The 25,170-nt window shown below is 40.3% G+C and overlaps 1 protein-coding gene and 1 long non-coding RNA gene across 2 annotated transcripts in view; one reads left to right on the forward strand and one right to left on the reverse strand.

The window, feature by feature from the left end:
• Window positions 1-9,540, reverse strand: part of LOC109427678 (ras-GEF domain-containing family member 1B) — a 167,624-nt gene extending 158,084 nt beyond the window's left edge. The window contains exon 1 of the mRNA XM_062845688.1: window positions 7,941-9,540. Coding sequence (XP_062701672.1) covers window positions 7,941-9,137 — 1,197 coding nt within the window. The 5' untranslated portion in view covers window positions 9,138-9,540. The remainder of the gene's footprint in view (window positions 1-7,940) is intronic.
• Window positions 1-25,170, forward strand: part of LOC134285238 (uncharacterized) — a 227,301-nt gene that overhangs the window by 138,687 nt on the left and 63,444 nt on the right. The gene's annotated exons all lie outside the window — the stretch shown is intronic.

The following is a 25,170-nucleotide window of genomic DNA, read 5'->3' on the forward strand; positions in this document are numbered from 1 at the left end:
CCGTCTTCTACAACACTAGTAAAAGCCAGGGCTACTCTCCCCTCGACCCACTAAAACACATTCCTATAGTTGCCAAATCCTACGTCTCTCCGGAACCACCAAGAAGGTACAATGATACATATTGCCCATTTTACTGGCATTTTATCAGATTTGCTGGTATGTCTGAAACATACTGGAAAAACTTGTAGTTAGAAGGCACAAAATGTTGCTAATTGACAAATTGAGAGATGAAATTTGTGAAAAAAATCGCGTTCTGGCGGGATTCGAACCCACGACTCCGTATTCGCTAGACCGGCGTTTTAACCAACTAAGCCACAGAACAGGTCATGGTTCTGCAGAATAGAAAGTCAAACTGACTCCAAAGTCGCACCGTGAACACTTCTATTTCACAAACTCATCTCTCTTTTCGGCTTAGCTGCCAATCCACAACACACTCCTGTGCCCACTAACGACAAGTGCGAGCCAGTTTCCCGTGTGGTCCTCGCCACTCTCTTTGTCCTCGGAAGGCGGGCAGGGTCAACCTCGCCCGCGCCCAACTGCTTGGCAGACATCAAGAACTGATGCCCACGTGCAACCCGATCTGACCCGTAAGGAAGGGTATCACTACCCTTCAGGCCCTATCAGATGCACCCGAAGGTTGCAGACAGCAGGGTCTCACCTACCCCGACCCTTGCCGGGGACCCCTTTCCAACCGCGGGCTCGGATCCAACCCGGTAGACTGACGCCACGACAGCACCGCTACCGGGACTTCCTCTCCGCGGCCACTTAATCGCTGTAAGGGTCGATCTCGACCGCAGGGCACCGGTATGACCTAGGAAGCCAACTTCGAACCCCTGGGCCACCTCTCGTACTGCATCTGGACTAGCCATTCTCCGAGTCCACGCACCACCTCCTCTGTAGCTCCCAGACGATATGGGTGATAGTCGTTGAAACGGCGTTCCAGCCAAACTCATCCCTACACATCCTCTGAACTAAATTGTCCGGAGTTGTGTCCTCCCCACATGTGGCAAGCATGCGGTCACGCATTGCGCGAAAACGCGGGCACACGAACAAAACGTGTTCCGCCGTTTCTTCTAAATTATTGCACACTGGGCATTAACACTGGGAGAATCCGCATGCCCGAAACGGTGTTGATACTGTCGGAAGCAACCATGACCTGTAAGGACCTGTGTCAGGTGGAATGTAACTTCCCCATGGCGCCTTTTAATCCAACTATCTACCCTCGCTATCAACCTATGGGTCCACCTGCCTTTGGTGGAACTGTCCCACGCGCGCTGCCATTTGACTATAGAGGCCTTCCTGGCAGTCCTGCGTATGGCTCTTGTGCCGCGCATTTCGAAGCACTTCATGCCCTCACTGATAAGAATGCTGATTGGCACCATACCAGTAATGACGCAGAGAGCGTCGTGTGATACGATACGGTACGCGCTCGCAACCCTCGGGCACATAAGCCTGTAAATACTTTCCAGCTTCCGTCGGTAGCATTCAGTACTTAGCGCGGTGCCCCACACCGGGCCGCCATACCTAAGTATGGATGTAGCAACACTAGCCAGAAGCTTGCGCTTACTGGCGTACACCGCAGAGCTATTAGACATCATCCGGGACAGTGCCGCAATAGCTGTGGAGGCTCTTTTTCAGGCATAATCGACGTGGCTACCGAAGGTAAGCTTATCGTCGATCATCACGCCCAAGTGTTTGACGGAACGCTTTGACAGGATAGTGGATAAAAACCGTCACCTCTGTCTTGTGGTGAGCTAGCTCCAGTTTCCTGGACCGCATCCACGCCTCCACAACCTTGATCGAGTGGTCGGTAGTCAACTTCACCTCCTCGATCGTTTCACCGTAGACTTCGAGCGTAATGTCGTCGGCAAATCCGACAATCTCCACTCGCACTGGATACTCTAACCTCAACACCTTGTCGTACATGACATTCCATAACACCGGACCCAGGATGGAACCTTGCGGGACTCCTGAGGTTATGTGAAAGCACTTCCGACCCACCTCCGTGTCGTAAACTAGTACACGATTCTGAAAGTAGCTTTCGAGAATCTTTTACAGGTACTCCAGTATCTCCAGACGCAAGAGCGCATTGGCAATAGCAGACCAGCTGGCGCTATTAAACGCATCCCTTACATCCAGAGTCACTACCGCGCAGAAGCGAATTCCCCTCCTCTTAGGCTCGAGTGCTTTCTCGGCGGTTTTTGTAACCGACAAGATAGCGTCTACGGTGGGCCTCGCCTTCCGGAAGCCATACTGGTTGCTCGAAAGACCATTTTCGCCCTCGGTGAACTTCAACATTCTATTGAGGATGATCTTATCGAGCACCTTCCCCGCCGTGTCAATCAAGCATATTGGTCTATATGCCGACGGGTCTCCGGGTGGTTTCTCCGCCTTTGGCAATAGTACTAGGCTCTGCCTCTTTCAAGCTTCTGGGAAAACTCCCTCGTCTAGGCGTTTCTGCATAGCAGACCTGAACATCTCGGGAGCCTCTGCAATAGCTACTTATAAGGCCAGATTCGGAACTCCTTCCGGACCTGGGGCCTTACCTACGCTAAGAGACTTAGCTATCCCCGCAAGTTCCACATCGGTGACCCTCTCCTCATCGTCAGCCCCAGTCCTCGGCTGTCCTACGAAAGGAGGCCAAGGACTAGGATCCGAGGACCTCTTTCCAACCAAGGGCTCTTATCAAACCCAGTAGACCGGCACCACGACAGCAACGCTACCAAGATGTTCTCCACGAGGTAACTTATTCACTGTAAGGGTTGATTTCGATCTCAGGGCACCGGTTTTTCGGTTTCGGTTTTCGGTTTTCGGTAGATGGCATAGGGTCCATATAGCCGAGGCGGTAAACACACGGGTATTCAGCATGACCATGCTGAGGGTGACGGGTTCGATTCCCGGTCGGTCCAGGATCTTTTCGTAAAGGAAATTTCCTTGACTTCCTTGGGCATAGAGTATCTTCGTGCCTGCCACACGATATACGCATGCAAAATGGTCGTTGGCAGAGGAAGCTCTCAGTTAATAACTGTGGAAGTGCTAATAGAACACTAAGCTGAGAAGCAGGCTTTGTCCCAACGAGGACGTTACTCCAAGAAGAAGAAGAAGAGGTAGATGGCCCGAAAGGACTTAGGTCAGGTGGGATGTTACTTCCCAATGGCGCCTGTTAAGTCTGAAGGATTCGTCATTGAAATAAATAATCGTCATCATTGATAATTCAAAGGCAGTTTTCTCGTTCAAATATGAAAACTTCGTTTTGAAAATGTATTCACTGTACACCATTCTCCACCCACAATACAGTGAATATATTTTCAAAGCGAAGTTTTCAGATTTGAATGAGAATATTGTTTTTGAATTCTCAATGATTACGATTATATCAATGACGAATCCTTCAACCTTAACCCAACCCTCGGGATCAACTTCTGGGTCTACCTTCCTTTGGTGGATGTTCCATGCGTACTGCCATTTGTTCATGGAGCATCCATTGAGTACGTCACGCTAAAATTAGGAATTTTAGACCTCCCCTCTCCCCTTCGTACGGGCTTTTGCTATACCTGATACATTGCTTGTCGCACTTTAACAAACCTCCCTCCCGCTAGGATCGTGACGTGCTTAATAGATGCTGAATAAGGATTCCGCGGAATCGTGCCTATCGTGTGATACGGTATGGTACGCGCTCGCAACTCTCAGACATATTAGTCTCTAACTACTTTACAGCTTATCACGGTAGCTTTTGGTATTTGGCTCCCTGCCCCAAGTCGGGCCACCATACCTTAATATGGACGAGGTAACACTAGTCAGAAGCTCGCGCTTGATAGCATAAACCGCAGAGCTATTGGACATCATACGGGGCAGTGTCAATGTCCGACCCACCTCTGTGCCGTAAACTAGTACCCAATACTGGAAGTAACTTCCGGGAATCTTGTACAGGTACCCGGGTATCCCCAGAAGCAGGAGCGCTATTAATGAGAGGATAATTGTGACCAGATTCAGAACACGGGTTCGAAACCTTACCATGATCCAATGTTATGCGCCAATTAAGAACTATTATAGCCAGCTAAATGCTGTCGTGGATAAGATTCCAAAAGATAATATCAAGGTTCTCATGGGCGACTTCATCGTGAAGGATGGCTCTGACAACTCGGATTATGAGCATGTCATGGGACGTCATGGTCTCGGAGAAAAGAGCAAGAACGGAAAGCTATTTGTAGAGTTTTGATATGGTGATTGAGGAATCGCCATTTCCCCATCGACCAGTTTACAAAGTGCCATTGGTTTCCTGTGTTGGCGTCACGGAGGAAAATGGAAGAGTGGCGAAAATGGAGAGGGGCTGCAAAAGAAGAAGAAACAATTTTTGCTTTAAGAAATGTTTCTCAAAGCAACGTTATTAAACTGGAAGTCGTATTAAATTTGAATAATTTTGAAATAAAACTGTTCTTCAACTCTTGTTCGCCTAAAAATGAGAATCTATTCAACGTCAACCTTTCTATAAACACGATGAAATGAATGTTTATCCAATGATCGTACATCGGTTGTGAAACTCTTGTTCAACGTTAGAACCATCAGCAATTTACACAAACATCATAAACTTTTCTTCAATGTTTATTAAACAATGTTGTATGACGCTATTTGTTTAATCATTTAAGAATGGTTCTAGAAACCAATATTGTGCATTAGCAGCATAGTGCATAATAACAAGCTTTCTTCGATATTTATTCCACCATAATACCGTCGTGCGGGGCTACTTTTGAAATACGGGGCTACCCTGGACACTTTTGAATATGGATTTTTTGAATTTGAAATATCGTTCAAATCTGTTTGATGTCTTTGGGACTATTATGACGCAATATTTTCCCCTTCATTTGGTTGAAATTGTTTTTCAAACAATCTCTTTATTGCTTATCAGGAGGCGAAAAAACATCGAATGAATCATAAAAATATACATAACGTATCAGAACATTTGCTCTGTAAGCATTGTTTCTGCAGTTCAAAAATTTCAAAGGGTTGCTAAATTCGTGCAAGAAGTATCGACGTAGCATATACAATCGAATATTTATATGGATACACCAAGGTTGCGACCATTCATTTGCAAAGATTTACATTCATCTGCTATTATCTCAGTTCAGAAGCATGCTATCGAAAAACAATGTATGGATGAATTTAATCTTGTAGTTTTATCTGAAAGTTTGCCGAATATCATTGGGGTCGCAAACCTATACCAAAGTCGTGAGCGAGCTGTGAAGGCAACTCTCCACGCGGTGAATGAAAATTTCATTCACGCTGTGGAAAGTTGCCTTCACAGCTCGCTCAAGACTTTGGAATGCGTGTGCGACCCCAATGATATTCGGCAAACTTTCAGATAAAACTACAAGGTTAAATTCATCCATACATTGTTTTTCGATAGCATGCTTTTGAACTGAGATAATAGCAAATGAATGTAAATCTTTGCAAATGAATGGTCGCAACCTTGGGATACACAATATAAATGACCGTTTCACCTAAATAAAGGAATGATGGCCCCCAGACAGCCTTTAAGTCTATATTAAAATATCACGCTGCTCATAATACCAAAGGTAGCACAGAACCACCTAAAAACGCATATATTTATTGAAATCATGTATGATATAGTATACAACAGTATTGGTACAAAGTAGTATTCTAAATAAACCCGGAATTTTAACTGCAGTTTTGTTTTAATTATGAATGTCCAAAGAAGCCCCCCTCTGGTTCTATATGATATGTCTCCGATTGATGTATGGACAACTTTTTTGTTTATGGATGGATTTAGTTCAAATTTTGCATGCATCCTACATACATACTCACAATTATTATGTGTAAAAATTGTGGAAATACATTCACTACTCTGGGAGTTATAATGTCATAAAGTTGAAAAACCATTAAAAAGTGTATAAAGAAGTCCCGCACGACGGTACAATCAAAACATGCTGAAGCCGTGATACAACTTACGAAATTTATTTCTATTTATAGATATGGATTTAATTGCTACAAAAAAGATTCTTAAACGTTTCTTCAATATCATTGTTATAAAAAAAAAATGAAAAAATGATTTAAGTTTCTGCATTTCTGTATTTGTGTCTGGAATATCTCTCTCTGATTATGTATCCCCAACATCTTTATTTTATTACATTTTATGGGACAAATCACATCAATGGAAAGACTCGAACTCTGGACCTTTGGGTTCACACTCGTCTGCATGAATTACATGAATTACATGAATCGGCAGATTTAAAGCAGTATATAAATATTCAATTCCTGAGTCGAATACACTACCGTACATATGCTGCTTAAACATTGCTTTATTATTTTATTCAACTAATTGTCTTCATAAACAATGAAGTTGATCAATGTTTGAATAATTGTAACCGCAACGTTTAATCATAAGGCATGCATGCTAATTATATTGCTAGTCTGTCAGTAATTCACGGTGTTGTGTTGTAAGATTGGTATCGCTTCGTACTTTTTCTATTAAAACATCCAAACAAGTGAACTTTATTTATTTCACTGCTCCTGTTTTGTGTCGGGTGGAGAATGTGTAAAACTTGTGTGTATCTCGAGGCAGCTATATGATAATAAGATAAGAAGATGAGCCCGGTTTGACCGGTAGCACCAAAGTGGATAGAGAAGATTGTCAATAGCAAACAAAGGAGCCGCCCAGGATCCACTTCAGCTGCTTTTTCTGGTGTTTTTGTTGCCGATTTTGCTGTCGTTGGAGCGCGTAGTGTAAAAGGTGAGTCAGAATGTTTTTAAAAGTGTGGAAAGTGTGATATTTATAGCTGCTGCAAGAAGTTTGTTTGGTCTTCAAGCTTGTAGCCACGGTTGCTCTTTTTAGGCTCCTGAAACATTTATTCGCCATTTTGTTCAACAGAAACTCTTGTACAACGGTCGGCGCCTTTGTAGCACATTTAATCAACTGACATGCTTATTAATGATTTTGAATTGTTACTTGGGATGTTCATAAACCACGTAGACCAAGATTTGGAAATGTCAGAGCCTGCCTCCCCCTCGTAGACTTTTGTCCATACAAAAATTTTGAAATTTGTATGGAGCGTAGACTTCGGCCAGACCCCCCTCCCCCAAAATGTTTACGTGGTTTATGATCGACCCCAGACGGAATCTTCTTGATGTGCGAAACAAACTTAGCGCCGACATTGCGTCCGACCATCATCTCCTAATCGGCAAGATTCGGCTGCACATTACTAGGATCCATTGACAGCAAGAGAAAATCGGGCGCAGTATTGAAAGGAGAATTAGACGCGCCGGAGATTTTGTCCAGTTTAAACATCTACGCACCCGAACGAGTCCTGCGTCAGCGTGATTTTTTAATGGTGGAATCCAGTAATACGCTTTATGCCGAGAACGGTCCCATTAGTGCCATAACGTCGGCTTTCAACGAAGTATACGAGATCTTCGATTTCAACATGTCGACAGCATCATTCATAAGAAAACTCCAACAACGTAATCCCAACAATCATCCATGATGGCAGGAAACAGTAGATCAGCGGCACGATAAAGCGATGCTTGGACAACCAGTGATGCCATCACCAGTTTGTCGTGTTTTAAAATAGTGACTATGTTTATAATGTATTTAATTTGTAATTTGTAAGTCTTGATGTTAGTTTTGTTAGAAATTGTAACTGTTGTGTTCGGAAAGATGTGGGGTTTTTATGCCTTCTGGAGACTGAAATTTGATGTTGTTGTTCAACTCCACAGGGCTTTTCCCCACCACCTTCATTAAGCCAAAAGGCAGATGAAGTGAAAAGAAATAAAGAATAAAGGTTCAAAATGCGCCGACTGGAAGACGCTGCGGTGAAATAGTTCTTAGTCGAGAAGCTGGGCTGTTCGTATGTGACCAAAGTAATAAAGTTGGTAGTTTGCTTTTTAATTAGTTGTCCCGTTTTGCCATGTATCTGCTAGAAACTTACCACTTCTGCTTCCCTGTACGCCGGCTTGTAGTGCTCCTGGGGATGTCGTTTTTCGATCAAATACTTCTCCTTGATATTCTTGCACTGCATTTTCATTTCTTCCTGTAACTTTTGCTGAATTTGCTTCGGAATCGTACTCGACCCCAGATAGCAACCTCCACTGCTGCCTGCGCTGGTGCTTAAACTAGAACTTCCCATGCCCGTATCTATACTACGCGCCCGGAAATGTGTGGCAGTGCTGGGATACACCGGTGGGGTTCCGGCGGCCATCACAATCGTAGCCGATGGACCACCCCCACCCAGTGCTAGGCTTTTCTCCAATCGTTGTGCTAGCATTTGCTCCAGTTGTTTCGATGATTTCTGATACTGCGATATGCTTTGGATGTGTTGAGGCGGTTTGGTTATACATGTGCTGCTGCTGGAGGTGTTCGTATCGCGATTCTTGTATAACTCAAAGGCCATCGTTTGTCGTGCTATGAAATCAGGGTCCTTGAATCCGCCTGAACTAGACGATAGCGAACTGTCGACACTATCGCTGGACGATTTGATTCGACCCTGTTCGGATTTCTTGCTTTTCAGCAGCTTGCTGTCCTCGATGGGAAAGCATGACTTGGCCACTGTGCTGGCACTGCTTAGGCTACAGTTGGTGCCGTTTTTGTGACTTTGTAGGCCTTGTTTATGGCTGTTAGAATTTAAGATAATTCCACAGCAATCGTTCGAGCAGCCGAGACTAGGGGAGGAAGGGGTGACTTTTTTGTCGGCATGCTTTTTCATCGGATCGTTTTTACGCGGCGAAGACGACGACGGCGACGCTACTACTAAAGGGGTGGTTGACATACCGCCAGCACTTCCACCACGGCCACCACCACTCCCGACGCCGCCCACTCGCAGCTGTTCGTCTGGAGCTGAAGTGGCAACGACATGCGATGTCGGAAAGTGACGTCTGCTGCTGCTGGTGCCGCATTCTAATGAATCTCCGTCGACGGATTTCGACGCTGCGGTGAAGTTTTTGCGAATTTGCTTCACTTTACTATTGGAACCGGAATTTATGGGATTCGAACCACCGGAACTGGCTACCACAATGTGATGGTGGTTTGGGGGTGGGATATTGATCGGTTTGGCTGGAAGGGCTGGTTTCATACGAGGAACACCTTCTTCGGCGCTTTGCCTTTTTTCACCGTGCTGTATCATCTTCATCGGAGATGTTCACTTTACACTTATTACGTTCTACACAAAATATTGTTAACGTCTACCACAGAAATCAATACTGACTACCCGGCGTTAGCTCTTCAGAATTCTACCCTATTTTACGCTTCATTTGAAATATGTCTAACATCACTTCAAGCTCGGTTCAATTCTGTTAATGCAATCACAATAGCTCGACTATTAATAATTCCTACAATCTTCACTTGATATAAACTCCAAGCCCACACAATTCCTTCAATCTCGAGTATAAAATAACACAGCACTTTCCGAATGTATCAGATTACATCTTATAAGTAGTTATATACCCCAAATCAAACTCTAGACACTATAGTGTACCATCCATGTTGCTCAGTACACCTTCCGTGCCGTAGCGTACCTAGATGGCGAATATCCTGCCATTTGACATGCCAGACAGCCAGTGTACCACACAGACAGGGACGCGCCAGAGGGGTAGGGACTGGGGCACCGAGTGGCGAAACGCCCGATCTAGGGCGGTTGAACGCCAAAACATTTTCCTCCCCTTCTGGCGTCGCGGAAAAACGGCATGCGAATTTCCTCCCTCGTGAGGCATGCAGGTGACTTGCTCAAAACACAATGTAGCTATAAGCACCCTAGTGTTAGCATTACCTTTCCCTCGAGTCGCGCCAACTGGGGGAAGGATTCGCCCCATACGTTTCGAATAACAACAAACATATCCTGACGGTGCGGCGCGGCGTGGCGCTACATTATTATGGACTCGAGAGTGGGTGGGAGCTCACGTCTATAATGACGGGGGAATGTGGCGGGCGAAAATTCAACGCAGGCGCTATCGGTGTGTTTGCAAAGCTTTGGAGATTGTTTGACAGTGGATGTCAGAATTCGGGAGTCCGGTAGGAAAGGATTCTAAATGGGGTAGTTTAAGGATATCTCTGATTTATTCGGTAATTTGATGAGCATCTTGGTCGATACAAATATTATATTAATTTTATATCCGAGACCTCTCATCGGGTACAAGAGGAGCAATAAAAAATAAAGAGCAAATAAAGAAAAAAGAAAAAAAAACTAAAATCTGAAAAATTATAACCATTATTGAAATATATTTGTCAACACATTTTTTCTATTGAAAACAGAGTCTTTGGCCGCCTTTTTTTCGCCCCTTCTATATTTTGGGATTTTTGAAGGGGGGGGGGGGAGGGGGGGGGTTAATGGATAACATAAAACAAATTATATATTTGCATCGGCCATTTGAATTCAAAAAGACTAAAATTCCCACATTTTATTTGGTTCTAATTAATCAAACGCGTCGTCTGTTTTCCTACTCACTGCATCGATGAATGTGGCATAACCTTCTATTTGGGTATTCTAGAGTGTATTTATGGAGTCTCCAGTTAGTCTTGTGGATAAGGCTTTCGATCGCCAATCCGGAGACGATTCTGGTCGGGAACTTTTCTCGACATCCCTGGGCAGTGTATCATTGTCCTTGTCTCACAATACACAAATTCATGCAATAATGGTAGACAAAGAAAGTCTTCACTTAATAAATGTGCGAGTGCTTAAAGAACATAAAGTTGAAGATAAGGCAAGCCCAGTTCCAGTGGGAACGAAGAGCTACAAAGAAGAATAAGAAGAGTGTCTTTAACTTAGAGTAGATTCAGTGTCAAAAGTGGAACAGCGATAATCTGTCAAATCCATACAAATTCCCGTTCTAAATGAGAAGAAGACCTGTTAAAATACGAACATGACGCCACTCTCCCTTCCAGTCACTCTAAGGTGTTCTATTCTAGTGGCAGTGCTACCAGTTTTAAAAATCTCAGACTTTTTCTGATATTTTTTTTTAAATCGTTTATTTGAATGGCTTAAGCTTGTTTATCTAAAAACAATGCGGAGACGAATGATTGGTACAGAATAATTTGTACATGAATAATTGGTTATTGGCCAAATACATTAGGCGAATTTCGCACCAACACGACCAGTGGTTGGCAGCACACTCTCAGAATCGTGGTGGACATAAACAATAGGTCTGTCTAAGCTACTTTGCATATAATGCAATTGTTTTTTTTCGAAATATGTCTAGAGTAATTTGAAGAAGGGCCAATTTTTTTTCTTAGATTTCTTTAAAATCGATGTGCCTAAAAATGAAAAGACCTACAAAAATGTTTTGTATGGCGTACGCCAAACCCCCCCCCCCCCCCCTTGCCCCCTATGTAGGGTATGTGTTCCATCAGTAATCTCACGCACCCATATTCATCCTTTTCGAGAACAAGCGATTACGGCACCGATTGATTCCGCTCTTTTTGTTTTCATAGGTGCTCACTTCTAACAAAAAATGGAAAAATAAGAAACAAAACAAACAGCGCTTCAATCCTTTGTTTTCCGTAGGATGAAAATGGGAGCCACATGCTTAATAAGGGAACCAATACCCTACCCAAGTAACACACTTGTCACCGAAGAGTCACGGCGGCGCAGGTTTTTGTTGCGCAGAAGTCACTGTGACTTACTTCTAACAAATATACACTTACTTGCTAGAAGTAAGTCACAGTGACTTCTGCGCAACAAAAACCTGCGCCGCCGTGACTCTTCGGTGACAAGTGTGTTACTTGGGTACGTACTACAGTTTTGTTCCGATTTTATCACGCGCCTTTTCAAAAATTCTTTTGAATATTTTTCAAAATCTATACGCATTATCAATATTTTTAACGTTGCAAAACACGCCTTCAACATTCATCTTCAAGAAGAGGGGAAACACTTGTTCTCAAATGAAACAGTAAATTAATGAAAAATAAAGGATTGATGGACGGAGGGCGTAACATTACTGTATTGGAAAATGCCATGAAATTTTCAAATAATGATTAGGTGTTAGCGAAGACTACTTTATTTATTTATTTATTTATTTATTTATTTATTTATTTATTTATTTATTTATTTATTTATTTATTTATTTATTTATTTATTTATTTATTTATTTATTTATTTATTTATTTATTTATTTATTTATTTATTTATTTATTTATTTATTTATTTATTTATTTATTTATTTATTTATTTATTTATTTATTTATTTATTTATTTATTTATTTATTTATTTATTGTTTCTCTTCATCTGATCTACTTGAATCTCAATGAAGTGTGGCTGTGAAAAGCCTTAATCAGGCATAAAAACCCGCATCTTTTGAAGTAATACATGCCAACCAATTAATTACATATACGACACAACTTATCTAACTGATGCTAACATTATAAAAGGACAAAAAATCTAACGATACACATCAATGAAAGTCAAACTGTTCAAATACATTGTTAAAATTTAAAATCATAAACCTAATGGGATCATGTTGTCCGTATCGACTATTACGTGGATCCAAATGCAGGAAATTGCGGCGTCGTAGTGGTCGTTCTGGAACATATATTCGGAGCTCTGACAGTAAAGAAGGAGCATCAATCTCACCGTTCAAAAGTTTCCCAATGAAATTGGATTGCATTGACGACCTCCTACTCGCTAACAGCATACACCGGTACTCATACGGCGGAAATCAAGAAGACATCCCAAGTAACAATTCCATTGCTGATTAGTTTTGATTGATTTTTATTAAGGTTTTATTACAGCAATAATTAAAACTCACAGTTTTATGACTGCTTTTATGAAAACCATTGATAAAATGTTTTATAGTATACTTGAAGATATCCATAAAGACAGATTTCAAGAGTGAACAAAACTTTCCGATATGTAAACCTTCTGGCAATCATTATTACCACAATAAAACTGTTAAAACTCTCAACAGATGGCGATCCGCTCGATTAGTAACGACATCTGTTGGTGGAAAAGCAGAAACTACGACACTGCTAGGTTTATTGCGGTCATCATAAAAGTAAACTTGCTTTCGTTTTATTTTCGCTGATTATGGTCGTCGCCATATTGAAGAATTAGCTTACGTGAATGGAAAACAGTTAATTTTGCTTAAATTAGCAATGAATTGATAGTTTGCCACCATTTTCATAACATGCTCACATAAATAAACTCTCTCTGTTGAGTTTTCTTGTGATTCGAGATAGTTTTACTTAATTCACAAATTGATTTATTTCATTCCTAGATGATAATGTTCAATATTTCCGAAGCGCATTAATTGTATGCTTCTGCAACCCCAATATTCACGATAAATTCGAATGCGCATATGCCTACCAGCACAATAACTACTAAAATATAACTTTGAAAATGATCGCTTTCTACTTACGAATGATGTATCCTCCTGAACTCAACGTGCCATCGAAGAAGCTTCTCTGCATTTTGAGCTGTCATAGTTTTTGTTGAAAAAAAAACAACAACAATCGAGAGGTTTTGAAACGGGTTTATTGCTACTCTTAATGCGATTTGCAAAACCTCTCCGAGAGTGGTCCACTTAGCCGGAAGATGCTTTTAAAGAGGTTATCAAGAGGTTTTGATGTATGATTCAGTTTTATTGCAAGTTTCATAAAATTGGTCATGAAGATCTCTTGTAGAGCCGAACAAAACTTAAAATGTTACTTGGGATGGGACTCTGTTGTATTCCCGCACACTAACGGCAAGCGTCACCGACTGTTGAATTAAGGTTGTACCTTTGTATAAAAGTGTAAAAGTAATTGGTGCGAGTATGAAGTTTTACACGCACTATCATAAATAGTTTCACTTTTATTCGTGGTGGCACTGCTAACAATGACTCCCGATTTTCAGCAGCACTCTCAGTCTTGAGAGTCTTGCCGGCTGTTCGGGCTCTAAAGAAGTTGATCATCAATATTAATTTCTATTCCCGATCAGCCTAGATAGCCGTGTAGTGGCGGTAGCAGTTACCTCAACTGGCTAAGAATATCACTACGGATTGCCTAATCCGGTGGTAAAAGTCCACCAAACAAGCGACCCCTAATTCATGGTGTTAAGCGTACCGTGCCTAGGAATGAATGGTTAGGGGGGTCTAATAAAAACTTAACCGTGAACGGAGCCTGTGGAGTACCAGGGCACCCTCCACAGTATGTTGCCCTTACTGTGTTAAACGGAGCAATGACGCAGTGGACCTTATTTGTCTCCGGGATAATCGGCCACTTTTCTTACGTCTCAATTCCGAGGCTTAATAAAAGTGGGTAAATGAATTTTTTTTTTATGGCAGGAATTAAGTTCGTACAGGTAAACCTTCATCACGCAAAAGGTGCTTCTGCTGTGTTGAGTCGAAGGTTTAAAAAAGAAGGACTGGAAGTGGCGCTTATTCAAGAGCCATGGTCCAATGAACGAAAGATTCTTGGAGTTCTGACACAAAATAGTAAACTATTTTATGATTAGCAACAAGATTCGCCCAGAACCGCTGTCTTAGTACGCAAAACGTTAAAATGCTATCCTATTACAGAGTTTATCAGAAAGGACATTGTTGCGGTCATGGTAGAGGTACCAACCACTAGGGGTAAAACTGAGATCGCTGTGGCTTCAGCTTACTTTCCTGGTGATGTTCCTGAGGTACCTCCTCCTGAGATCGCATCATTTGTTCAATTCTGTAAACAAAACAACAAATCGTTTATCATTGGCTGTGACGGTTTGGGGTAGTACGGATATTAACAGTCGAGGTGAGTCACTATTAGAGTATCTGTCTTCCAACAATATAGACATTTGCAATAATGGTGATAAACCTACTTTCTCAAATGTAATCAGACAAGAGGTCTTGGATCTAACACTGTGCAATGCTGCAATCTTTGACAAGATCACAAACTGGCACGTGTCAGATGAGATTTCTCTATCTGATCATAAACACATAATCTTCAATTGGAGTGGTGGAGATTATTCTAGAACCGCATTTAGAAATCCCAGGAAGACAAACTGGGATCAATATGTAGAATTGTTGAATACCCAATCATTTACAATGGGAGAAATTATTGATTCAACCCAAAAGTTGGAATCATTTTCTCAAAGGGTAAATGAAAGTATCATCAATTCATTTAACGGAAGTTGTCCTACCATACAATCGTCTTCTACTAGAGACGTGCCATGGTGGAGCTTTAAACTGGATCGCCTTAGAAAATTTTCTCGTAAAATGTTCAATAGAGCGAAACAAACGGGAGATTGGACTCAGTACAGGAAAGCCCTGACTGATTACAACAACGAAATACGAAAATCGAAAAGAAAATCTTGGATGCTGACATGTGAAAACATAAACAGCACTCCTGTAGTTGCAAGACTACAGAAAACGCTTGCAAAAGATCATTCAAATGAATTGGGAAACTTGAAGCGCGACAATGGAGCTTTTACCAAAACTCCTCGTGAAACATTGGATTTAATGATGGAAACCCATTTTCCAGGTTCGGTTTTAAGTGTGGATTCCAATGATACTATATCTCTGGAAGGTGAAGGATGTCCTAGTATAAACTCATCGGAGTCAACTAGTACAATAAACACCGCCTCAGATTTAGCTGATGAAATCTTCACGAAGGCCAGAGTGGAAAATGCGATAAGATCTTTTCAGCCTTTTAAATCTGCAGGAGTTGATGGAATATTTCCAGCACTGATTCAAAATGGAGAAGCGGTGTTGGTTCCACCACTAATTGAGATGTTCAAGGCTAGTTTAAGATTGAATTACGTTCCATCAAAATGGAGACTTGTAAAAGTTATCTTTATACCAAAAAAGGGGAAGCGAGACAAGACGCATCCCAAAGCATACAGGCCAATTAGTCTTTCTTCAGTTTTGTTGAAGACTATGGAAAAGGTTTTGAAGGATTTTATTAATTCTTCTTACATAAAAGACCATCCCCTATCTGACTTCCAGTTTGCTTATCAATCTGGTAAGTCAACGGTTACGGCACTTCATTCGCTAGTAACAAAGGTGGAAAAAACGTTTTCAGCAAAAGAAATAGCTCCATGCGCCTTTTTAGACATAGAAGGAGCATTTGATAATGCCTCCTATTCATCTATGAAGCGTGCCATGGAGAACAAAAACTTCGACCAATGTATTGTAAGGAGGATCCTGGAAGGGCCTCTAAGTTCTGGCTTAAGCGCCAGACGACGCAAGTCGCCTGCCAGAACTCAAGATCGGTCTTGCCCTGCTAGCCAAATTTTCCCAACACTTCCTAGAATCCACCACCATAAACTCCCCAACACTTTCCCAAAGAACTCTCTCCCCAAAGCAGGTAAATATCCCAAATTCTAATGGTTTAAAAAAGTCTAATAGTTCTTGTTTAGTCCAAATAATTGTTGAACATTCATAGCCAAAGTTTATTGAATCCGATTTAAAGAACAATTTTAATTGCCTTTGTGGCAATTTATTAAAAAAAAACTATTTATATTGAAAGCTATTTACATTCCTAAGTTGTGGTTTTATTGATTAAAACAAAAGTTCCTATTAGATTCTGAACGGATCCGTTTTAGTTTTCAAGTTCAAATTATAAAATCCTAAATAGTGACGTCACTTGTTGGAGTGGCTCTTCAAATAGTTTGTGTGTGAGTTCAAGCTTATTCTCTAGCAATACATTACCAAATACAAAATGTCCCTACTGATCACTCATTCTCGCTCTAGGTATTGGTGTTTGGGTGCTCATGCTCCGATAAAAATGTCAGGTACTTACATTCTCTGCCGGGTGAGTTACCTGATCGACCAGCCTACCGATGGTGTAGCGGCCGGCAGCGACGCCGATCTTCGTGCGGTGACCGACGGCCGGCTGTTAGTCGAGCTAAGCCAGGCGTTCTCAGTTGTTGGTGATGGAGTCGGATGGTCGCCGACCGAGTGCACCGAGGGCTCGGTACCAGGCGTCGCCTCGATGTTCGATGCAAAACACGACGCTAATAGCTCAGACGGCCCAGTCTGGAGAGCACTAATACCATCAACCGTGGCGTGGTACTTACACGAACTTGGGGTGGGAGTTGGAGGCGATTGGACTAAATTCCATGGATCTTCTATACCCGGGACGTGAGTGTGGGGGCGGATCTCACTGGCTGTGGGTTTCTTTCCCCAGTCAGACTACTCGCGTTCGCAGGCAACCACGGGTAGCGGTGTGGTTTCGCGAGGCCGAATCCTTAAAACCGTTGACCACGCACTCTGGGGGCACTCCTAGCGGCACGCAGCCACGAGACGAGGAGAACCTCCAGGGGATCGCCCTAGTCCGATCGCACGATGCCGATGGTTTTGGCGAGCAGCTTGTTGTGCCAATTACGCTCTGTGGCTCGGTGTTCCACCGAACGAAGCCACTCCTCAACCCCAATGCTCCACGCGGTCACTGCGGTGACTGTGGAATAAATTGTATTAGCACCAAAAAACACCTATACATTCGCACAGTTTACCTCACGTTATTGCTTCTCACTTTTTGGCTCCTTTTCTTTCTTCAAAATTAGCTTGTTAAATATCCACTCACGCTTTTTCCCTACAGAAAATATTTATAACAATCTTTTACATTTGATACTAATTTATCTAACACATGTGCTTACTGGATCAAATCTTTGATATCACTCCACTCACGATTTTGTTTTTTTTTGTGCGAAAACTCAACTTATTTCTGCAAATAGCTTTAATTAAATTAAATAAATTATTGTAATGATTTTTTTTCTTGTAATATAACTTTACTTGCTCACTTTAAATAGGCTTCAATCACTTTATAAAATTCACAATTTTAATAACTTTCTTCTTCGGCAGTCTGATTGGGAAAGAACTAATATAGTTCATATCCCAGACTCCAGACCTCCAATTTTCTTGGTTTTCTTTTATTTCCGTTTTCTTAATTTTCTTGAAATCATTCCAACAGCATAAATTTTCTTGCAATTGATCAACTTAATAATTCTTAATAACTTCTTCTCTTACGCGATTTTCTATTGAAACCCTGATTCGAGCACTCAATATACCGATTGCCTATTTAAAGGCACGACATTATTTACATTGTAGGGATGTCTATGAAACAACACTCGTGTGTTCGTTTCATCATCCCCCACATATCCCAAAAAAAAATGTGTAACATTTTTTTTTTACCTTATCAAACATGCTTCATGCTTTTTCACTTTTATGCTTATCCTGAATTACACTACAATCATTAACTTAATCGAACGCGAAACCGAGAAATTATTACCGGACGTAAATCTGACCGAACCCGAGATCCGTGCTTTCAGGATCACCTATCCGACACTAACTGATCTATTCTTCCACTATACCAATATACCTATTGGATATATCTATTGTCTCATTATATACTCCAGCACATCAACTGGAAAACGAATCAAAACTAATCAGCACATATTTCAATAACTCAAAAACGAAACCGATTGACGTGTAACCGTATTGGTATTGAACAAAATGTACCTTCATATCCCAATCCATATACCATATCATAATATGGAAACCAAAACAAACAATTCAACCACCGAATATCTCCTTACTCACATGCACATTTACTCGGGCTAATTGCTATTACTTTTGAGTTCCTGGGTTATTTTATCTATCCAAATTTGAGCGCTATTGTCGGTATAGGTATGTCAATGCGAGTATTTCTACTTGCTGTCTATTGCATGTATCTACTGAATATGTAAACCGGGCTATTGTTTCTGTGCTAACTGACAATGATGATGATAGGATGCTACAACGGCTTCACCAAAAACGTAAGTTTTATCTACCATTTTTACCTATTTTACTACTTTTGGCCATATAAAACTATTCGTGTTCCTATAATTGAAATGAAATTAGCTTACTGGGTAACTATATTGGATGGTTGCGGTTTCCAGATTCATTTGAATCCCAACTGAGCCATCCGAGAACATCTTCTTTAAACTTTTGTTGTCTTTTTCTTAAAAGAGTAAAAGTTTTGGCCATTGTTATATACTATCATTTCATATATACATATTTACAAGAAATCTATTTATTTTTTAGCACGAAACCTTCAGGAAGACCAATTTTATGCAAAATTTGGTTCCTTAGGCATGTATGCTTTGTGGTTTTTGGTAAGTATCAGTTTTAATCCTGCTGATTGTGAAATTTCTCACCATTTTTGTATTTATTTTTCAATTCAATAAGGCTCTTGCTTGTTATCCAGTTTTATTATTTGTTATATGCCTTTGCTTTTCCTATTTTTTTCCTACCGACCTTGCGTTTTTTTGCGTTTTCCGTTCCATACTTCCAACCTTGTTTATTTACATAGCTTTCGTTCTGTATTTTGTTCATTCACTTATATTCCGTTTTTTTTTCTTATTAATTTGTTTATTTTCCTATTATTAAGATTATAATTGAAATAAAATTCATAATATTCTCATTTTCATTGCAATATATTCATAGTTTTCCGATTTATCGTGTTTTTGTGTCAACTCATTTTTTTTTTTGGTTGCTTAGTTTTTGTACATAGCTTGTCACACAAACTTGTTTAAATCTTTTTCAATTGAGATACGTGGTACAGGCCTAAAGATTTTCCATTTAAGTCTTGTAAAATATAGCAAACTTCTCCCACTCTTCTAACAACTATTGCCTCGGAGAACTTTGGAGCTAATTTAGCATTAAAAGCTTTGGATTTGTCCGATAAAAAGTGGTTCTTTTTTAAAACCCTCTCACCTTCTTTATATTCAAACGTTTTTCCCGCTCTAAGGTTATAATACCTTGCATATTTGCCATACGCGACCTTCAAATTTGTTCTAACATTTTCATAAATTTTGCCCATTTCTTCTGAATGCTCTTTTTCTGTTGGAGTCACGTCTCTATTTATATCCCTAAGATTTTGGTACTCTTCTCCCGAACTTATCTGGTTTCTACCAAAATTAACAAAGTAAGGCGAAAATCCACTCGATGCATGTTCAGCATTATTTATTGCATTAGCAATTTTGTAAATATTTTCATCCCAGTGGTTCTGTTCTTTTTTAATCAGAGCTCTAATCGCAGATGTTATGACTCGGTTAGTTCTTTCTGCGTTGTTTACTTGAGGAAAGTACACTGGAGTTAGCCATTGACTAACACCATACTTTTCTAATAGATTTTTGAACTCTTTGGAGGTAAATTGAGCACCATTGTCAGATAAAACCACCTCCGGTACTCCAAATAATAGAAAAACCATATTTTCAAGAAAGAACACTAATTGTTTGGTTTTTGCTTCCTTCAAAGGTTGTATAATAACAAACTTAGTAAAAATATCCGTAATAACTAGAAGACACGTGTTTCCAGTCTTTTTCGCCCTTGGGAATGGGCCAACATAATCTATTGCTAAAACTTGCCAAGGTTGTGTAGCCAGTTTTTGTTTTCCCATAGGGGGAACATGATTAATGTTATCTGATTTTGATGTTTTGCATGTGATGCACGAATTGCAGTACTTTTTAATTTCAGTGTACATTAAGGGCCAAACATACTTCTCTTTTATTTTACTTAAAGTTTTTTCGAAGCCTAGATGTGCTTCATCATGGATATTTTTAATAAGTTTCAATCTTTGCTCTAATGTCGGTAAAATTTTCCAGTCAAATCTAGCGTCCGCTATTTTAGAATCATTTTTGGCGTATTTAAAGATTTTTTCATCGACTACTTTAAAGTCTTTAAATGTAGTTGGATTTTCTTTAATTTTCTTCATAAGGGCACCATATTCCAAGTCCTCCCATTTGGTTGAAATGGTGTTGAGTGACCTTGATAAACAATCAGCGGTTATATTATCCCGCCCTTTTCTGTATTCGATACTAAAATCGAACTGTTGAAGTTTCAAAGCCCACCTACATAACTTGGCTGACCCCTTATCTGCGCTGACCTTAGATAACCATACCAAACTACGTGCATCTGTTACCACTCGGAAATGAGTTCCCTCTACATAGTTTCTGAATGCCTCTATGGCCCACAGAACTGCAAGACATTCTTTTTCTACAGCCGCGTATTTTCGTCTGGTCGAGTTCAATTTCTTGCTGAAATATGCTATGACCCGCTTCTCCCCTTCCTGATTCTGGGTCAAAACAGCCCCTACCGCGAGATCAGATGCGTCAGATTCAATGGTAAATAACTCGTTGAAATCTGGGTTGGCCAAAATTGGAGGGTTAATCAAAGCTTCTTTAAGTTTTTCCAATGCCTTCTCTGCCTCTGTATTCCATAGACATTTCTTATTCTCTTTTTTTAAAAGTTCTGTGATTGGAGATGTGATATCACTATAGTTTTTTATGAATTTTTGATAAAAATTGGCTAAGCCTAACAGACGGCGTATATCTTTTAACGTTTTTGGTGTCTGGTAATCTAAAATAGGTCTGATTTTCTCCATATCTATGGAAATCCCTTGTTCCGAAACTATGTATCCTAGATATCTTACACTTTCTCTGCAGAATTTCGACTTTGAGAGGCTAATAGTTAAATTTGCTTGTTTTAGTCTGTATGCTACTTCTTTAATTAATCTAATATGTTGTGCCAATGTTTTAGTCGCTATGATAATGTCGTCTAGGTAGACCCATACAAACGGTTGCAAATCGCTACCTATTACCAAGTCCATTAATTTTGCCATTGTAAAGGGAGCTCCTTTTAAGCCAAATGGCATTACTTTAAATCTATAAAGACCTTTGTTCGTTCTAAATGCCGTCAAATTACGTGAACTCTTGGCAAGCGGAATTTGCCAATAGGCTTCTTTTAAGTCAATCACACTGAAAAACTTTGCCTGTTCAATTCGGTGTAATGTTTCATGTAGGTGAGGCATAGGATAAGCGTCATTTCGTGTCGCCGAATTCACGCGTCGTGAATCTAAACAAACTCTAAATTTGCCATTTGGTTTTCTTACTGGAAGTAAGGGACTGGCGTATTCCGAATCACAAGGTTCGATTACATCCATCAATTTCATTCTCTCTATCTCTTCGTCCACAAATTTTTGTATATATGGGGAACACCTGTACATTGGAGATGCTTTTAACTCTTCCCCCGGGATCAATTTAATCTCATGTTCTAAAATGTGAGTTCTTCCTATCTTATTCTCTTCCGAAACTTCAAATTGTTTAATTGCATCTAAAAGTTGAGCCCTATCGCGGTCAGTCAAGATGTGTTCTGTTTCAATACTCTCTACCGGCTTGAATTCAACATCTAATGTTGGGATATCCAAAGATAAATCCTCTTCGTCGCTCATGACTTCGTCTACTGCCCCGATAAAATTTTCAAATCTAAGGCTGATTTTTTCATTTTCACTGAAGTAGTTTTCTGCAAAACTCAGAGTATCAATCTGGTTATTCTGTGTCCTAATTACCGGTACAATTTCAAATGAGTTCCAAAAATTGATTCCTAAAATCAATTGTTTTGAAAACTCCGAAACAACGTAAACTCTAATCACTTTGGTTATATTATTATAAGCTATTGGCAGATTAACGAAACCTACACAACTGTAATTACTTTTTCCAGCCGTATCTACTTTCATTTTAGTTGTATGCAACTTGAAATTATACTGTTTTATGATATCTAAGGAATTCATTACTGATATTTCGGCGCCAGAATCCAACAAGGCATTTATTTCAGAATTCACTATTTTGACTTTTATGTATGGGCATTTTCTGTGCTCAATTAGAAGTTCATAAATTTCGCTTTTTTCCCCTTTTTTGGGGCTAAAACCATTTGGAAGAGAAACACCCCTCAGTTCTCCTCCACTGCCTCGTTTTTTGGATTCTGTTGTGGAAGTATGTGATTTCTGGGGCAAGTTTGAAATGTTACTCCTGGTGTTCCACATGCGTGGCAGAAAATTACTTTTGGCTGTTTGCAATCTCGCCAACGATGTCCATATTTTCTACAGTTCCAGCATAACGCGACTGGTTCTTTTAGCGCATCCTTGACTCCCGTCGTATCTCCTGATTTTTCAAAATATCTAGGTTTTCCTTTCCTATCATATCTATCCCTGCGCTCGAATGCGCAACTCTCAACGTCATCCGAAGAAGATGTTGAAGATTCAGAAGTAGCTTCAACGTTCCTAACATGTTTTTTGAACGGCTGGTTAGTTTTCGTATATATTCTGCCGCTGTCTTTATCCAGTTGTTGACACAACATACTGAGATGTGCAATATTTTTGATTTTGTAAAACGACAACCTGGTTTTGTACCACCTACGCATGTTATTTCTTAAGACTTTTAGTCTTTTTCGTTCAGAATACTGCTTCGTCATGCGCTCAAACATTCCTTCGATTTCTGCGCAAAACGCAACAAATGATTCCCCTTTTTTCTGTTTCCTGTCTTTGATTTCCTGAAGCAACTTCCTATCTTTGTTTGGGTCCCCGAAACGAATTTTTAAATGCTTTGCAAAATTATCCCAGGATTTGTATTTTTTCTTGTAGGTGAAGTACCAGCGACGCGCTTCACCGGAAAAAAGAATGTAGGCCTGATCCAAGAATCGGTCATCTGGAATGCGCTCTGATGCAATTAGTTCGTTCACCTGAAACACGAAATCGGACACGTCCATGCCTTGAGAATCGCCACTAAATTGGATTCCCCATCTATCTAAACGATAATGTTGAAAACGGTCATCTCGGCGGCTCGAGATAAACCCTCGGTCAGAGCTTCCATGAGGTTCTGAATCCGAACTGGAATCAGACGACAACAGGCTGCTTAGTGAATCTAAGGATGAACTTTCTTCATCCGACGACGATTCCTTAGGCAAGTATTTAGTTTTTGATTTTTTGATGTGTTTTTTCGCTTTACTTTGTTTTTTGTTCAAATCCTTTTCTCTGATCGGTACAATAGATTCCCATCTTTTATCCTTTGGGATTGCTCCTAAGCTTCTAACATCTCTTACTCGTTGTTCGTTACCCTCCTGCTTATCTCCTGCTTTTGGTTGCTCATTTATTTTGAGCTGTTCAATATTTGGTAAATTTTTGAAGTAATTTCCAATAGTTTTACCCCTATCATTATCCGAGAGGAAATTTTCAAGAATCCTGGGCTGGTTGGCCATACTGCTATGGAATCTAACCTGCTCATTAAACTGCAGTTGGTCTTGCGGTTTAAATTCTTTCTGCGGGTTTCGTTTCGATTCCGAATCCAGTGGAATTTCAACACTGTCTTCTTCAAGATCGCTCAAATTCATTAACCTTTTCGCTGTGTCTTTGTAAATTTTCATCAATCTATCAATAGTCCTGATTACCATCTGCTTCTGTTCTTCTTGCGCTAAATCAACTACATGAGACCTGTACATACGTTCTTTCCAATGCCTCAATTGCGAAATCCACCTAACGTGAATGTCTGATTTTAGTCCCATTTCAATTTCGTCCAATTTTCTCCGCACAAGTGGCCATTCATCTACAAAAAAGGTGTCTGGTATCACTTCACTTGGTGCTTGGTTTTCGTTTTTAAATGCATTCCTAAGTCTTTCTCGTTTGTGAAGTTCCGATTCTGTTCTCAGCATGTTTCGTATTTTCAATTCATAATGTAATTCTTCCTCGCTCAAATCAAAAGCGTTGATAATGCTTGTATTGATAGATTTTGCCATTTTTACTTATTATCTTTATGTGTTATAGGAAAATCAGTACCACGTTGTTGCATCTAAGACGCAATGAGGATGATATGCAGTGTAATGAGAATAGTTATAAAAAGAAAAAGTATGTATAGTAGTAATAATAATAATCGATTGTAAAAATATAAAATGAAATTAATTATTTCTGTTTAACCCTTCACCATTTACTTATATCCGACTATTTAACTCTAGAAATGAGAAAAAACAAATCCAATTTCCTAAACTTAAGTGCTCGAATCAATGTCTTTTCTAACTCTAATTCAAAACCATTTCTGTAACTAAATCCGAAACAAATTTAAATCGATCAATTGCAAACTCGTATTCCAGTGGGTTGAAGTTTTTTAGAAAGTTGGGCGCCAATGTAAGGAGGATCCTGGAAGGGCCTCTAAGTTCTGGCTTAAGCGCCAGACGACGCAAGTCGCCTGCCAGAACTCAAGATCGGTCTTGCCCTGCTAGCCAAATTTTCCCAACACTTCCTAGAATCCACCACCATAAACTCCCCAACACTTTCCCAAAGAACTCTCTCCCCAAAGCAGGTAAATATCCCAAATTCTAATGGTTTAAAAAAGTCTAATAGTTCTTGTTTAGTCCAAATAATTGTTGAACATTCATAGCCAAAGTTTATTGAATCCGATTTAAAGAAC

The sequence above is a fragment of the Aedes albopictus genome, chromosome 1 (assembly GCF_035046485.1).
Source record: "Aedes albopictus strain Foshan chromosome 1, AalbF5, whole genome shotgun sequence".
Taxonomy (NCBI): domain Eukaryota; kingdom Metazoa; phylum Arthropoda; class Insecta; order Diptera; family Culicidae; genus Aedes; species Aedes albopictus.